The sequence below is a fragment of the Vidua macroura genome, chromosome 39, assembly GCF_024509145.1.
Source record: "Vidua macroura isolate BioBank_ID:100142 chromosome 39, ASM2450914v1, whole genome shotgun sequence".
Taxonomy (NCBI): domain Eukaryota; kingdom Metazoa; phylum Chordata; class Aves; order Passeriformes; family Viduidae; genus Vidua; species Vidua macroura.
In genome coordinates, this window is record NC_071609.1 from 386536 (window position 1) to 403246 (window position 16711).

Sequence of the window (16711 nt, forward strand, 5' to 3'; positions counted from 1 at the left end):
GTCCAGGTGGGATTTGAGGTGATCCAGGTGGGATTTGGGGTGTTCCAGGTGGTATTTGGGGCGGTCCAAGTAGGATTTGGGGTGTTCCAGGTGGGTCTTGGGGGGGTCCAGGTGGGATTTGGGATGTTCCAGAGGGGATTTGGGATGTTCCAGGTGGGATTTTGGGTGTTCCAGGTGGGATTTGGGGTGTTCCAGGTGGGATTTGAGGTGTTCCAGGTGGTATTTGGGGGCGGTCCAGGTAGGATTTGGGGTGTTCCAGGTGGGATTTGGGTGTTCCAGAGGGATTTTGGGATGTTCCAGGTGGGATTTGGGATGTTCCAGAGGGGATTTGGGATGTTCCAGGTGGGGTTTGGGATGTTCCAGAGGGGATTTGGTGACAGGACAGGGTCAGGTCCCAGCAGGTGACAGGACATGGCTGGTGACAGGTGACAGGACAAGGACAGGACAGGACAGGACAGGACAGGACAGGGGTGGTGACAGGGGACAGGACAGGGACAGGATGGGACAGGGGTGGTGGCAGGTGACAGGACAGGACAGGGACAGGACAGGGTGGTGGCATCTCCCTGCAGGTTGACAGAACAGGACAGGACAGGGGTGGTGACAGGTGACAGGACAGGACAGGGTGGTGACAGGTGACAGGACAGGACAGGACATGGCTGGTGACAGGTGACAGGTGACAGGACAGGACATGGCTGGTGACAGGTGACAGGTGACAGGACAGGACAGGGGTGGTGACAGGTGACAGGACAGGACAGGACAGGGTGGGTGGCATCTCCCTGCAGGTGACAGAACAGGACAGGACAGGACAGGACAGGGCTGGTGACAGGTGACAGGTGACAGGACAGGACAGGACAGGGTGGTGGCATCTCCCTGCAGGTGACAGGACAGGGACAGGTCCCTGCAGGGAGGGGACAGGGACATCAGAGGTGCCACCAGGAACGGTGACAGGTCCTGAAAGGGACAGGACAGGGGAGGGGACAGGTCCCCAAGGGGAGGGGACAGTGAGAGGTGACAAATCCCAGCAGGGGACAGCACAGGGGTGGGGACAGGTCCCCAAGGGGAGGGGACAGGGTGGTGGCATCTCCCAGCAGGGGACAGCACAGAGTGGTGGCAGGTCCCAAAGGGGAGGGGACACAGAGAGGTGACAGGTCCCAAAGGGAGGGGACAGAGACAGTGGCAGGTCCCCAAGGGGAGGGGACAGAGAGAGGTGACAAATCCCAGCAGGGAGGGGACAGTGAGAGGTGACAAATCCCTGCAGGGGACAGCACAGGGAGGGGACAGGTCCCAGCACAGGTGGGACAGGACAGGTGACAGCTCCCCAAGGGGAGGGGACAGGGTGGTGACAGGTCCCTGCAGGGGACAGCACAGGGCTGGTGGCATCTCCCTGAGGGAGGCCGGGTCCTTGCAGGGAGGGGACAGCGAGAGGTGGCACGAGAAGGGCCAGGGACGGGCTGGGGACACCCCGGGGCTCTTGGGGACACCCCGGGGCTCTCGGTGACAGAGCTCAGGACACCCCAGTGGCAGAGCTGGGGACACCCTGGGGCTCTTGGGGACATCCTGGGGCTCTTGGGGACACCCCGGGGCTCTCGGTGACAAGGCTAGGGACATCCCAGTGACAGAACTGGTGACAGGGCTGGGGACATCCCAGTGACAGAACTGGTGACAGGGCTGGGGACATCCCAGTGACAGAACTGGGGACACCCTGGGGCTCTCAGTGACAGGGCTGGGACATCCCGGGAGCTCCAGGCTGGGGACATGCCAGGGCTCCTGGTGACAGGGCTGGGGACATGCCAGTGACAGGGCTGGGGACACCCCGGTGACAGAGCTGGGGACATCTTGGTGATGGGGCTGGGGACATGCCAGGGCTCCTGGTGACAGGGCTGGGGACATCCCAGGGTGCTCAGGGACACCCCGGGGCTCTCGGTGACAGGGCTGGGGACACCCCAGTGACAGAGCTGGGGACACCCCAGTGACAGGGCTGGGGACATCCCAGGGTGCTCAGGGACCGGCCTGGTGACACCTCGGTGACCGGCCTGGGGACATCCCAGTGACAGGGCTGGGGACACCCCGGGGCTCTCAGGGACATCCCGGGGCTCTCGGTGACAGAGCTGGGGACACCCCAGTGACAGGGCTGGGGACATCCCAGGGTGCTCATGGACACCCCGGGGCTCTCGGTGACAGGGCTGGGGACATCCCAGTGACAGAACTGGGGACATCCCAGTGACAGAACTGGGGACATCCTGGTGACAGGGCTGGGGACATCCCGGGGTGCTCAGGGACCGGCCTGGTGACACCTCGGTGACCGGCCTGGGGACATCCCAGTGACGGGGCTGGGGACACCCCGGGGCTCTCAGGGACATCCCGGGGCTCTCGGTGACAGGGCTGGGGACATCCCGGTGACAGGGTTGGGGACATCCCGGTGACAGGGTTGGGGACATCCCAGTGGCAGAGCTGGGGACACCCCAGTGACAGGGCTGGGGACATCCTGGTGACAGGGCTGGGGACATCCCAGTGACAGGGCTGGGGACATCCCGGTGATGGGGCTGGGGACATCCCAGTGACAGGGCTGGGGACATCCCGGTGATGGGGCTGGGGACATCCCAGTGACAGGGCTGGGGACACCCCAGTGACAGAACTGGGGACATCCCAGTGACAGGGTTGGGGACATCCCAGTGGCAGAGCTGGGGACATCCCAGTGACAGGGCTGGGGACATCCCAGTGACAGGGTTGGGGACACCCCAGTGGCAGAGCTGGGAACACCCCGGGAGCCGCTCGGTGACAGGGGTGGTGACACCTCGGTGACAGCGCCGGGGACATCCCGGGGCTCTCAGGGCCACCCGGGGGCTCTCAGTGACCGGCCAGGGGACACACCAGGGCCCCCGGGACTGGCCTGGGGACATCCCGGTGACAGAACTTGGGACACCCCGGGGCTCTCGGTGACCGGCCTGGGGACATCCCAGGGGCTCTCGGTGACAGAACTTGGGACACCCCGGGGCTCTCGGTGACAGAACTTGGGACATCCCGGGGCTCTCGGTGACAGAACTTGGGACATCCCGGAGTCCCCGGGACCGGCCTGGCCGCCCCGGGCCGCCCCCGCCTCCCCCGGGCCGGGCTGTCCGACCCGAGCCGGGCTGTCCGACCCGAGCGCCCCCCGGCTCGGCGGCCCCGGGCCCGTCCCGGGAGCGCATCCCGGGGGTCCCGCGGGGACAAAGCGGGGCCGGGGCCGGGACAAAGGAGGGCGGCGGCTCCTCGGCCGCGGCCTCCCGGAGCCCCGCGGGGCTCTCCCGCCGCCCTCCCGCGAGCCGCGGCCCGGCCGGAGCGGGGCGGAACCGTGAGGGGAGACGGGGGCGGGTGAGGGAGGGGTGGTGGTGGGGTGGGGGGGGCGCGGGTGGGCCCGGGCGCGGCGGGGCGGGGCCGGCGGGGGGGAAAGGGGCGCTCACCCGGCTCGGGCGCGGCCGGGGGCTCGGGGTCGCCGTCCCCGCCGCGGTCGCGGTCGCGGGGCCGCGGCGCCGCCGCCGCTTTGGTGACTTTGGGCGGCGGGGAGGCGGCGGCCGAGGCCGAGGTGGAGGCCGCCATCTTGGGCACGGCGCACGCGGGGCGCCCGCCAGGCCGCCGGGCCGAGCGCCGAGAGCGGCGTGGAGCGAGCGGCCAGGGGAGAGCGGCCGAGCGCCGAGCGGGGAGTTCGGGGAGGGATTCGGGAATTTTGGGGGGGGGGGAAATTTGGGGAGGAATTGCGGAATTTGGAGGGAATTTGGGGAGGAATTGCGGAATTTGGAGGGAATTTGGGGGGGAAAAAGGGAAATTTGGGGAGGAATTGCGGAATTTGGGTGGAATTTGTGGGGGGAAAAGGGAAATTTAGGGGAGGAATTGCGGAATTTGGAGGGAATTTGGGGAGGAATTGCGGAATTTGGGAGGAATTTGGGGGCAAAAAGGGACATTTGGGGAGGAATTGCGGAATTTGGGGGGAATTTGGGGGGGAAAAAGGGAAATTTGGGGGATTTTGGGGAGAAATTGCGGAATTTGGGGGGGGAAAGGGAAATTTGGGAATTCTGGGGAGAAACTGGGGGATTCTGGGGGGAATTTCTTTTGGAAATTGGGGGATTTGGGGAGGGGGAAGGGGAATTTGGGGAGAATTTGGGTCATTTTGGGGGAAAAAAGAAGAATTTCGGGGATTTAGGGAGGAAATTGGGGGATTTGGAAGGGGGGAAAGGGGGAATTTGGGGGGAATTTGGAGAATTTTGGGATGAAATTAGGGAATTTGGGGGGTTTGGAGGGAAATAGGGCAAATTTGGGGGGGAAGGGGGATTTTTTGGGGGGGAATTTGGGTATGGGAATTGGAAATACCCCAGATTTTGTGGATTTGGAACTAAAATGTTCTGGATTTCCAATGGCAAATCCCCAAAATCCCAAATGGATCCCAAAACCTCCCAAAACCAGCGAATTTATCCCAAAAAAAAACCCCCAAAATCCAACAGCAAAAACTTATCCCGAAATCCAAACCCCTAAAACCCCAAAAACACCAAATTTATCCCAAAAAAATCCCCAAAATCCAATGACAAAAACTCATCCCAAAACCCAAACCCCAAATGGATCCCAAAACCCCCAAAACCACCAAATTTATCCCAAAAAATCCCCAAAATCCAAAGCCCTGAGGACACCAAGCTCCTCCTCCAGCCCCAAAATCTTAAATTTATCTCAAAACCCCCAAAACCACCAAACTGATCCCAAAAATTCCCCAAAATCTGACACCAAAAACTGATCCCAAAACCCAAACCCCAAATTAATCCCAAAACCCCCAAAATTATCCCAAAAAATCCCCAAAACTGAAAGCCTTGGATGGGATCCCTGAGGACACCAAGCTCCTCCTCCAGCCCCAAAATCCTAAATTTATCTCAAAACACCCAAAACCACCAAATTTATCCCAAAAAATCCCCGAAGTCTGACACCAAAAACTGATCCCAAAACCCAAACCCCAAATTAATCCCAAAAACCCCCAAAACCCCCAAATTTATCCCAAAAAATCCCCAAAATGCAACGCCAAAAACTCATCCCAAAATCCAAACCCCAAATGGATCCCAAACCCCAAATGGATCCCAAACCCCCAAATGGATCCCAAATGGATCCCAAAACCCCAAATGGATTCCAAATCCCAAATGGATCCCCAAACCCCAAATGGATCCCAAATCCCAAATGGATCCCAAAAACCCCAAATGGATCCCAAACCCCAAATGGATCCCAAACCCCAAATGGATCCCAAACCCCAAATGGATCCCAAAACCCCAAATGGATCCCAAATCCCAAATGGATCCCAAAACCCCAAATGAATCCCAAAACCCCAAATGGATCCCAAACCCCAAATGGATCCCAAACCCCAAATGGATCCCAAAACCCCAAATGGATCCCAAATCCCAAATGGATCCCAAATCCCAAATGGATCCCCAGAACCCCAAATGGATCCCAAACCCCAAATGGATCCCAAATCCCAAATGGATCCCAAAAACCCAAATGGATCCCAAACCCCAAATGGATCCCAAAACCCCAAATGGATCCCAAATCCCAAATGGATCCCAAAAACCCAAATGGATCCCAAATCCCAAATGGATCCCAAAACCCCAAATGGATCCCAAACCCCAAATGGGTCCCAAATCCCAAATGGATCCCAAAACCCCAAATGGATCCCAAACCCCAAATGGATCCCAAATCCCAAATGGATCCCAAATCCCAAATGGATCCCAAACCCCAAATGGATCCCAAATCCCAAATTGATCCCAAATCCCAAATGGATCCCAACCCCCAAATGGATCCCAAAACCCCAAATGGATCCCAAAACCCCAAATGGATCCCAAATCCCAAATGGATCCCAACCCCCAAATGGATCCCAAACCCCAAATGGATCCCAAATCCCAAATTGATCCCAAATCCCAAATGGATCCCAACCCCCAAATGGATCCCAAAACCCCAAATGGATCCCAAATCCCAAATGGATCCCAACCCCCAAATGGATCCCAAAACCCCAAATGGATCCCAAACCCCCAAATGGATCCCAAAAACCCCAAATGGATCCCAAAACCCCAAATGGATCCCAAACCCCAAATGGATCCCAAACCCCAAATGGATCCCAAACGGATCCCAAATACCAAATGGATTCCAAATCCCAAATGGATCCCAAACCCCCAAATGGATCCCAAATCCCAAATGGATCCCAAACCCCCAAATGGATCCCAAAGCCCCCCGGAATTCCCGATTTTCCCCGTTTTTGGGGTCGCTCACCGTCCCTGTAGGGCTGCAGAACTTCATCCCCCCAGGGCGGCGCGAACGGCGCCGATTTCGGCAGCTCCCAAAAACCCAAACCCCAGATGGATCCCAAAAACCCCAAAACCCCCAAACTCCCACCCCGATCTCCATCCTGGGCTGATCCCACAGAATTCCAGACCCTTTTCCAACAAAAATCCCCAAAATCTGATGTCAAAGACTCATCCCAAAACCCAAACCCCGAATGGATCCCAAAAACCCCCAAAACCCCCAAATTGATCCCAAAAAATCCTCAAAATCTGACACCAAAACCTCATCCCAAAATCCAAATCCCAAATCAATCCCCAAACCCCCAAATGGATCCCAAAAACCCCCAAACCCCCAAATTTATCCCAAAAAATCCCCAAAATGCAACGCCAAAAACTCATCCCAAAATCCAAACCCCAAATGGATCCCAAACCCCAAATGGATCCCAAATCCCAAATGGATCCCAAAAACCCCAAATGGATCCCAAAAACCCCAAATGGATCCCAAAGCCCCCCGGAATTCCCGATTTTCCCCGTTTTTGGGGTCGCTCACCGTCCCTGTAGGGCTGCAGAACTTCATCCCCCCAGGGCGGCGCGAACGGCGCCGATTTCGGCAGCTCCCGGTGCAGATCCCGGTGCAGGTCCCAGTGGAGATCCCGGTGCAGATCCTGGTGGAGATCCCGGTGATCCAGGTGGAGATCCTGCTGGAGATCCTGCTGGAGGTCCCGGTGATCCGGGTGGAGATCCCGCTGGAAATCCCGCTGGAGATCCGGGTGGAGGTCGCGGTGGAGATCCCGCTGGAAATCGTGGTGATCCCGCTGGAGATCCCGCTGGAGATCCGCGTGGAGATCCCGCTGGAAATCCCGTTGGAAATCGTGGTGATCCCGCTGGAGATCCGGGTGGAGGTCGCGGTGGAAATCGTGGTGATCCCGCTGGAGATCCGCGTGGAGGTCGCGGTGGTCGCGGCCGGGGGAGGGCCCCATGGCGCGCAGCAGCGCCGGGTGCTCGGGGGCGGTGGCCAGGAGCTCCTTGAGGATGTGGATGGGGGACACGGTGAGCTCCCAGTTGGTGATGCCGAAATCGCGCAGGTGGGCGCGGGCGTGGCTCGACAGCCCCGCCCGCGTGTCGAAGCCCGCGCCGCAGAACTCGCAGCGCATCAGGCTGAACGTGCCCGGGTCGAAGTTGGCCACTGGAAAGAGGGACACGTGGTCAGTGGTGGGACCAGGGCCACCAGGAACCACCCCAGGACCACCAAAAACCAACAAGAACCCAAAAAAACCCAACCAGGACCACCAAAAACCAACAAGAACCAAAAAAACCCAACCAGGACCACCAAAAAACAACAAGAACCCAAAAAACCCAACCAGGACCACCAAAAACCAACAAGAACCCAAAAAAAACCCAACCAGGACCACCAAAAACCAACAAGAACCCAAAAAAACCCAACCAGGACCACCAAAAACCAACAAGAACCCAAAAAAGCCCAACCAGGACCACCAAAAAACAACAAGAACCCAAAATAACCCAACCAGGACCACCAAAAACCAACAAGAACCCAAAATAACCCAACCAGGACCACCAAAAACCAACAAGAACCCAAAATAACCCAACCAGGACCACCAAAAACCAACAAGAACCCAAAAAACCCAACCAGGACCACCAAAAACCAACAAGAACCCAAAAAAGCCCAACCAGGACCACCAAAAACCAACAAGAACCCAAAAAAACCCAACCAGGACCACCAAAAACCAACAAGAACCCAAAAATCCACCAAGATCCACCCCATGAGGCTGAACGTGCCCGGGTCGAAGTTGGCCACTGGAAAGAGGGACACACGGTCAGTGGTGGGACCAGGGCCACCAAAAATGCACCAGGACCACCAAAAACCAACAAGAACCCAAAAAAACCCAACCAGGACCACCAAAAAACAACAAGAACCCAAAAAAGCCAACCAGGACCACCAAAAACCAACAAGAACCCAAAAATCCACCAAGATCCACCCCATGAGGCTGAACGTGCCCGGGTCGAAGTTGGCCACTGGAAAGAGGGACACGTGGTCAGTGGTGGGACCAGGGCCACCAAAAATGCACCAGGACCACCAAAAACCAACAAGAACCCAAAAAAACCCAACCAGGACCACCAAAAAACAACAAGAAGCCAAAAAAGCCCAACCAGGACCACAAAAAACCAACAAGAACCCAAAAAAGCCAACCAGGACCACCAAAAACCAACAAGAACCCAAAAAAGCCCAACCAGGACCACCAAAAACCAACAAGAACCCAAAAAAGCCCAACCAGGACCACCAAAAACCAACAAGAACCCAAAAAAACCCAACCAGGACCACCAAAAACCAACAAGAACCCAAAAAAACCCAACCAGGACCACAAAAAACCAACAAGAACCCAAAAAAGCCCAACCAGGACCACCAAAAACCAACAAGAACCCAAAAAAACCCAACCAGGACCACCAAAAACCAACAAGAACCCAAAAAAACCCAACCAGGACCACCAAAAACCAACAAGAACCCAAAAAAGCCCAACCAGGACCACCAAAAACCAACAAGAACCCAAAAAAGCCCAACCAGGACCACCAAAAACCAACAAGAACCCAAAAATCCACCAAGATCCACCCCATGAGGGTGAACGTGCCCGGGTCGAAGTTGGCCACTGGAAAGAGGGACACATGGTCAGTAATGGGACCAGGGCCACCAGAAACCACCAGGAGCTCAAAAACTCAAAAAAACCCAACCAGGACCACCAAAAACCAACAAGAACCCAAAAAAAACCAACCAGGACCACCAAAAACCCAAAAAAACCCACCCAAAAAAACACCAAAAACTCATCTCAAAGATCTCAAAGATCTTGGATCACCAAGATCCACCCCATGAGGGTGAACATGCCCAGGTCGAAGTTGGCCATTGGAAAGAGGGACACGTGGTCAGTGGTGGGACCAGGGCCACCAAAAATGCACCAGGACCACCAAAAAAACCCCACCCAGAAACACCAAAAAACTCCCAAAATCCACCTCTGGTCAGCTGTCCAGGTGGGTTTGTAGCCATGACAACCACCAAGACCTGTGGTCAGCTGTCCAGGTGGGTTTGTAGCCATGACAACCACCAAGACCTGTGGTCAGCTGTCCAGGTGGGTTTGTAGCCATGACAACCACCAAGACCTGTGGTCAGACGTCCAGGTGGGTTTGTAGCCACCATGGCCACCAAGACCTGTGGGTTTGCAGCCCCCCAAACCCCACAGCCCACGCCGCAGGTCCCCGAGGCCGGGCGGGAGCAGAAGACCTCCCCGCTGGAGCGCCGGCGAGCAGGAATTTGGTACAAACTACCTTTTTTCTTCTTCTTCTGGAAGGAGAACTTCTGCTCGATGGCCTTGACCTCCTCGGCCGAGATGAAGTGCCGCACGTTGTAGCTGACGCCGACGCGGTTGAGGTGGCCGCGCACGTGGTTGGCCAGGCCGATGCCGTTGTGGAAGCGGTCGGGGCAGTAGGGGCACTTCCTCTCCTCGTTCTTCAGCATGGTGGCCTCCGAGTCCAGGAGGTCCTCGAGCTCCAGGGGACCCTCCAGGGGCGCGTCCAGCAGCAGAACGTCCAAGGGCAGCGGTTCCTCCAGCAGGAAATCCCGCGGCGGGAGAAGCTTCCTCTTGAGGGGCTTCCCCCGCGGCCTCTTGCCGGCCCTGGGGTGGGCGCTCATCTCCTCCAGGACCACCACGGGCACCGTCATCCTCAGCTGGTGCCGCTGCTGCTCCGAGGCCACCGCCGGGTCCGTGCTCCTCAGGATGGCGCCGAAGGTCCTCTTGAGGTCCAGCGCGGCCGGAGGGACGGCGACGGCGACGGCGGCCCGGCCGTGCCCCGGCTCCGTCTCCTCCTCGGCGCCGGCCGGCGCCCGGCCGTGCCGCGGCTCCTCCGGCCCCGCGGGGTGGCCGCGGAGCTCGTCCCCGTCCCCTTCCAGCTGTTGGGTGGCCGCTCTCTTCCTCAGCTGCTGCAGGGCCGAGTGGGAGTAGGCTTTGGACGAGGAGAACCCGGCAAAGCCCAAACTTTGGTGCGGCGCGGAATACGGCGCCGCCTTCCTGGCGTGGTGGAATCCCTGCGGCTCCTTCTTGCCGGCCCCGTCGCTCCTGTGGTGGCCCACGCCGAAGGCGGCCGGGGCGGGCTCGTAGAGGGACGGACCTTCCCGGCACGGGGGCGGGAAGAGCCGCTCCGAAAAGCCCTTTTCGGTTTTGCCGAAAACCTCGGCGTCGGCGAAGCGGGCGGGCCGGGCGGGGCTGTAGGAATCGCGGCTGGTGCCGGGCTGGTTGGCGTCGTCCTCGAAGCTCTCGGGCTGCCAGGAGAAGTGGGAGTGGGCGTACCTCAGGTGCTCCTTGAGGACGCGCTCGTCGGGCGCCGGGAAGCCGCAGAGGACGCAGGCGCTCGGCGCTTTGCCGGGCGGCGCCGCCGGCAGCTCGTCGGCGTGGAAGGGTTTGTAGAGGCCGTGCCCGGCGCCGTCGCGGAGCTCTCCGAAGAGGCCGGCGCTCCTGTTGGCGTGCTCCTTCCTCTCCTTGACGTGCATCTTGGCGTGCTGCACGAAGATCTTGGAGGAGTTGGTGCCGAAGACGCACTTGGGGCACTGCAGCCGCGCCTCGCGGCCCTCGTCCGGGAACTCGTTCAGCTTCTGGATCTCCTCGATGATCTTCTCCCGCGACTCCTGGTGCAGCCTCCTGTGCCGCTCCAGCGCCGCCGGGTCGGCGAAGGCCCAGCCGCACTCGCCGCAGCAGAAGCGGAGGCGGCCGGCCGTCGCGTCGGCGCCGCGCTCGGCGCCGCGGCTGTGCTGCGGCATGTGCTCCAGCAGGTGCTCCTTGCGGCGGAAGTAGATGCTGCACTCGATGCAGGTGAAGACGCCGGGCTCGTCCTCCTGCTCCGGCGCCTCGTCCTTGCGCGGCTCCTCCAGCAGCACGCCGCAGGCGTACGGCCGCACCTCCACCGCCGCGGCGCCGCACGGCGCCGGCTCCGGCGGCAGCCGCTCCACCGAGTCCTCGGCGTTCACCGTCCACGACTGCTTCCCCACCGCGTCCAGCTCCGGCAGCGCCCACTCGGGCGCGGCCGCGGAGCCCGGCTCGGCCGCGTCCGGCTCGGCCGCCGGCGCTCTCCGCCGGCAGCTCTCCGAGGCTTTGGCTTTGGCTCTGCGCGACGCCGGCGCCGCTTCCCGGCCGGCCGGAGCGCGGAAGGCCGAGCCGGCCGAGCCGGCCGCTCCGTCCGGCGCCGGCCGGAGGTCCTGGAAGGACGGGCTGGGGCTCCTGGAGATCCACTCCAACCTCTGGACGCCGGCGCGGCTCCGCCCGTCCGCGTGCTTTGGTTCCTTTTGGGGGTATCGTTCCTCGGCGGCGGCCGGGCGAGGCTCGGGAGATCCCGGCGCCGCGGCGCCGCCGGCGTCCGGCTCGTCCCGGTCGCCGTCCGGCGGTCGGACGGCGGCGACCGCGCGCGGCTCCGGGGAGTCGCCGGGGCCGGGCCGCCGCTCTAAAGTGCTTTCGTCCGTGCCTTCGGCCGGGCGCGCGCCCCAGGGCGCGGCCGCGGGCAGCGGCCGGAACAGCGCCCGCGGGAACGCCGGCCGCTCCTCGGCCGCCGGCCTGCAAGGGAATTTTGGGGTGAAAAATGGGGCTTTGGGAAAACACCGGCTTCGGGAAAACACCGGTGTCTGCTGGGAGCGGTGCTCGAGGATTTGTGGGGGATTCCCAAAAACGTGGGAGGGGAACAAATCCATCCCTTCCCAAAATTGTGGGAGGGGAACAAATCCATCCCTTCCCAAAACTGTGGGAGAGGAACAAATCCATCCCTTCCCAAAACTGTGGGAGAGGAACAAATCCATCCCTTCCCAAAATTGTGGGAGGGGAACAAATCCATCCCTTCCCAAAATTGTGGGAGAGGAACAAATCCATCCCTTCCCAAAAATGTGGGAGGGGAACAAATCCATCCCTTCCCACCTTCCCAAAATTGTGGGAGGGGAACAAATCCATCCCTTCCCAAAATTGTGGGAGGGGAACAAATCCATCCCTTCCCAAAATTGTGGGAGGGGAACAAATCCATCCCTTCCCACCCTGCCGTGGCTGGTGGAGCCCTGGGAATTCCAGCTGCTCCTCGTTTGTGGGGCTGGGAGGGAATTTTGGGGTGAGAAGCGGGGGTTTGGGAAAACACAACCAGGATGTCCCCAGGGGAACTGGGATGGATCCAAAGGGAACTGGGATGACTCCAGGGTGAACTGGGATCACTCCAGGGGGAACTGGGATCACTCCAAAGGGAACTGGGATCAATCCAGGGTGAACTGGGATCACTCCAGGATTAACTGGGATGACTCCGGGGTGAACTGGGATGACTCCAGGGTGAACTGGGATCACTCCAAAGGGAACTGGGACGGCCTGAGGTGAACTGGGATCACTCCAGGGTGAACTGGGATGACTCCAGGGGGAACTGGGATGGCCTGAGGTGAACTGGGATGACTCCAGGGGGAACTGGGATCACTCCAAAGGGAACTGGGATGACTCCAGGGTGAACTGGGATCACTCCAAAGGGAACTGGGATGACTCCAGGGTGAACTGGGATGGCCTGAGGTGAACTGGGATGACTCCAGGGTGAACTGGGATGACTCCAGGGTTAACTGGGATGGCCTGGGAGCCCCTGGCCGCTCCGGCTGCTCCGTCCCTCGGGAACTCACCCCAGCTGTGTCCGGTGAGCCGCGGCCGGGACGGCTCCGGAGAGGGCGGGGTCGGGCTCATCTGGAAAACACGGAGAGCACCGGGGTCAGCAGGGCCGGGCCGGGATTCCCGGGAAAGGCGCGGCCCCGGGGGAGCCGGCGGCGCTCCCAGAGCTTCTCCCGGCACGCCCGAGCCCGGATTAGCGCCGGATTTCCCAGCCTGGCTCGGCGAGGGCTCAGCGCCGGCAGCGGCATCCGAGGGATGATCCTTCCTAAGCGGTTTAACGGGAAAGCTGCCGGAGAGCCCCGGCACGGAGCCTCGTTCCCAAAATCCCGGTTCCACATTCCCAAAATCCTGGTGCCACGTTCCCAAAATCCCCGCCCCATATTCCCAAAATCCCTGCTCCACGTTCCCAAAATCCCTGCCCCACATTCCCGAAATCCCCACTTCATATTCCCAAAATCCCCGCTCCATATTCCCAAAAGCCTGGTTCTACATTCCCAAAATCCTGGTTCCACATTCCCAAAATCCCTGCTCCACGTTCCCAAAATCGCCGCTCCACGTTCCCAAAATCCTGGTTCCACATTCCCAAAATCCCCACTCTATATTCCCAAACACCTGGTTCCACATTCCCAAAATCCCCGTTCCACATTCCCAAAATCCCTGCTCCATGTTCCCAAAATCCCCGTTCCACATTCCCAAAATCCCCGTTCCACATTCCCAAAATCCCGGTTCCACATTCCCAAAATCGCCGCTCCACGTTCCCAAAATCCCTGCTCCACGTTCCCAAAATCCTGGTTCCACATTCCCAAAATCCCGGTTCTACATTCCCAAAATCCCCGCTCCATATTCCCAAAATCCCGGTTCCACATTCCCAAAATCCCGGTTCCACATTCCCAAAATCCCCATTCCACATTCCCAAAATCCCGGTTCCACATTCCCAAAATCGCCGCTCCACGTTCCCAAAATCCCCGCTCCATGTTCCCAAAATCCCGGTTCCACATTCCCAAAATCCCGGTTCCACGTTCCCAAAATCGCCGCTCCACGTTCCCAAAATCCCGGTTCCACGTTCCCAAAATCCCGGTTCCACATTCCCAAAATCCCCACTTCATATTCCCAAAATCCCCGCTCCATATTCCCAAAAGCCTGGTTCTACATTCCCAAAATTCCCGTTCCACATTCCCAAAATCCCCATTCCACATTCCCAAAATCGCCGCTCCACGTTCCCAAAATCCCCGCTCCATGTTCCCAAAATCCCCGTTCCACATTCCCAAAATCGCCGCTCCACGTTCCCAAAATCCCCGCTCCATGTTCCCAAAATCCCGGTTCCACATTCCCAAAATCCCTCTTCTGTGATCCCGTTGTCGCAGCTCCGGGGAGAGGTGGTCGGGATGGAACCACAAAAAATGAGGAACAACCCCAACATTCCCAAAATCCCAAAGTTTAACCCAAACATTACCAAAATCCCGGAGCTTAACCCCAATTCTCCCAAAATCCCAGAGTTTAACCCCAATTCTCCCAAAATCCCAGAGTTTGACCCCGACATGTGTTTTTTTGGGATGGTTTCCATCAAAATCCCGGATGGGGAATTGGGTCAGACCAAAATTGATTCCTGAGAACCCAAAATGGCGGAAGTTGGGCGGGAATTTGTGACTCGACTTCCCCCGAGCGATCCGAGGGCTTCCCAGATCCCTCCAAACCGAACGACGTCACCCAAAATTCTGTCCCATGGTCAGGAGAGAGGTTGGGTGGCCACCAACCAACTCAACCCAACCCAACCCAACCCAACCCAACTCAACCCAACCCAAACCAATCCAACCCAACCCAACTCAACCCAACCCAACCCAACCCAACTCAACAAAAACAAATCCAAACCAACTCAATCAAAACCAACCCAACTCAACCCAACCCAACCCAAGTCAATGAAAACAAAACCAGCCCAACTCAATCAAAACCAACCCAACTCAACCAAAACCAACCCAATGAAAATTAACCCAAACCAACTCATCCCAACCCAACCCAACTCAACGAAAATTAACCCAAACCAACTCATCCCAACCCAACCCAACGCAACCCAACTCAACCCAACCCAAGCAAACCCAACTCAATAAAAATGAATCCAAACCAACTCAACCCAACACAACTCAACCCAACACAACTCAATGAAAACAAACCCAAACCAACTCAACCAAAACCAACCCAACTCAACCCAACCCAACCCAAACCAAACCAAATCCAACTCAATAAAATTCATCCCAACCCAACCCAACTCAAACCAATCCAACCCAACCCAACTCAAACCAAACCCAACCCAACCACAGGGATTCCTGCCACGGACGGCGCGGATTTGGGGTCATTACCAGCACCATGAGGAATTGCATGATGGAAATTTTCAACCATGGATTAATTAAGGTTGGAAAAGAAGAATCCGGAATGGTCACGGTTGGAAGAGACCTCCAAGATCAAGCCCAGCCCTCACCTGGTCACCCAGGACCACGAGATGCCCAAAAATCGGGAGTTTCCGGTCCCCGGCACCGTCGGAGCCGTTTGACTCCCCAGAATCCCTCTGGAAACGTGGAGAAGTGGGAATTCCATTCTCCACATCCCCGCCCGGCCCCAAGCCCATCCAACGGCCCCAAATTTGGCTCTTCCAGCTCCAAGGAGCACCCAGGGCGGGTCCAACCCAACCGTTGGGCAGGCAAAGGCGCCCGGGGTTGGTAATCCCGACATTCCCGGGGAACGAGCGCGACGGACGGAGAAAAACACGGAAATTCCACAAAAAAAGGGGCAAATGGAGGTTCCTCCCTCTCCAATCCACCCGAAATAAATTCCCACGGAAAGCTGGGATTGACCCAGATCCACGGGATTGTCCTGGAACGTCCCCAGCGGAGACACGGAGCCATGGAGATCTGGTGACGTCATGGAATTGATCCCAAATGAGCTTTGGGATGTCCTCATCGGAGAGGATCCATGGGAGATCTGGTGACGTCACGGAATGATCCCAAATGAGCCCCGGAATGTCCCCATTGGAGCACTGGGATGAGGTGGATCCACGGAAGATCTGGTGACATCACGGAATGATCCCAAATAAACCCCAAAATGTCTCCACTGAAGCAGATCAACGGAAGATCTGGTGACATCATGGAAGGATCCCAAATAAACCCCAAAATGTCCCCATCAGAGAAGATCCACAGAAGATCTGGTGACATCATGGAATCGATCGCAAACGAGCTCTGGAATGTCCCCATTGGAGCACTCGGATGAGGTGGATCCACGGAAGATCTGGTGACATCACGGAATGATCCCAAATAAACCCCAAAATGTCCCCATCGGAGAGGATCCATGGAAGATCTGGTAGTGACATCACGGAATTGATCCCAAACGAGCTCTGGAACGTCTCCATCGGAGAGGATCCATGGAAGATCTGGTGGTGACATCACGGAATCGATCCCAAACGAGCTCTGGAATGTCCCCATTGGAGCACTGGGATGAGGTGGATCCACGGAAGATCTGGTGACATCACGGAATGATCCCAAATAAATCCCAAAATGTCCCCATCAGAGAGGATCCACGGAAGATCTGGTGACATCACGGAATGATCCCAAATAAACCCCAAAATGTCCCCATCGGAGAGGACCCACAGAAGATCTGGTGACATCACGGAATGATCCCAAATAAACCCCAAAATGTCCCCATCGGAGAGGACCCACAGAAGATCTGGTGACATCACGGAATCGATCCCAAACGAGCTCTGGAATGTTC

The 16711-nt window shown here is 58.1% G+C and overlaps 2 protein-coding genes across 2 annotated transcripts in view; both read right to left on the reverse strand.

Annotated features, from left to right (window-relative positions):
* AKAP8L (A-kinase anchoring protein 8 like) overlaps window positions 1–3576 on the reverse strand; it is a 28248-nt gene extending 24672 nt beyond the window's left edge. The window contains 1 exon segment of the mRNA XM_054002351.1: window positions 3441–3576. Within this exon segment, the coding sequence (XP_053858326.1) occupies window positions 3441–3576 (136 nt within the window).
* A 906-nt stretch (window positions 3577–4482) lies between these two features.
* The window catches only part of WIZ (WIZ zinc finger), a 28267-nt gene continuing 16038 nt past the window's right edge, over window positions 4483–16711 (reverse strand). Inside the window, exons 3-6 of the mRNA XM_054002352.1 lie at window positions 12970–13030; window positions 9612–11887; window positions 6832–7467; window positions 4483–4502 (exon numbers count right to left, since the gene is read on the reverse strand). Coding sequence (XP_053858327.1) covers window positions 4483–4502; window positions 6832–7467; window positions 9612–11887; window positions 12970–13030 — 2993 coding nt within the window. The remainder of the gene's footprint in view (window positions 4503–6831; window positions 7468–9611; window positions 11888–12969; window positions 13031–16711) is intronic.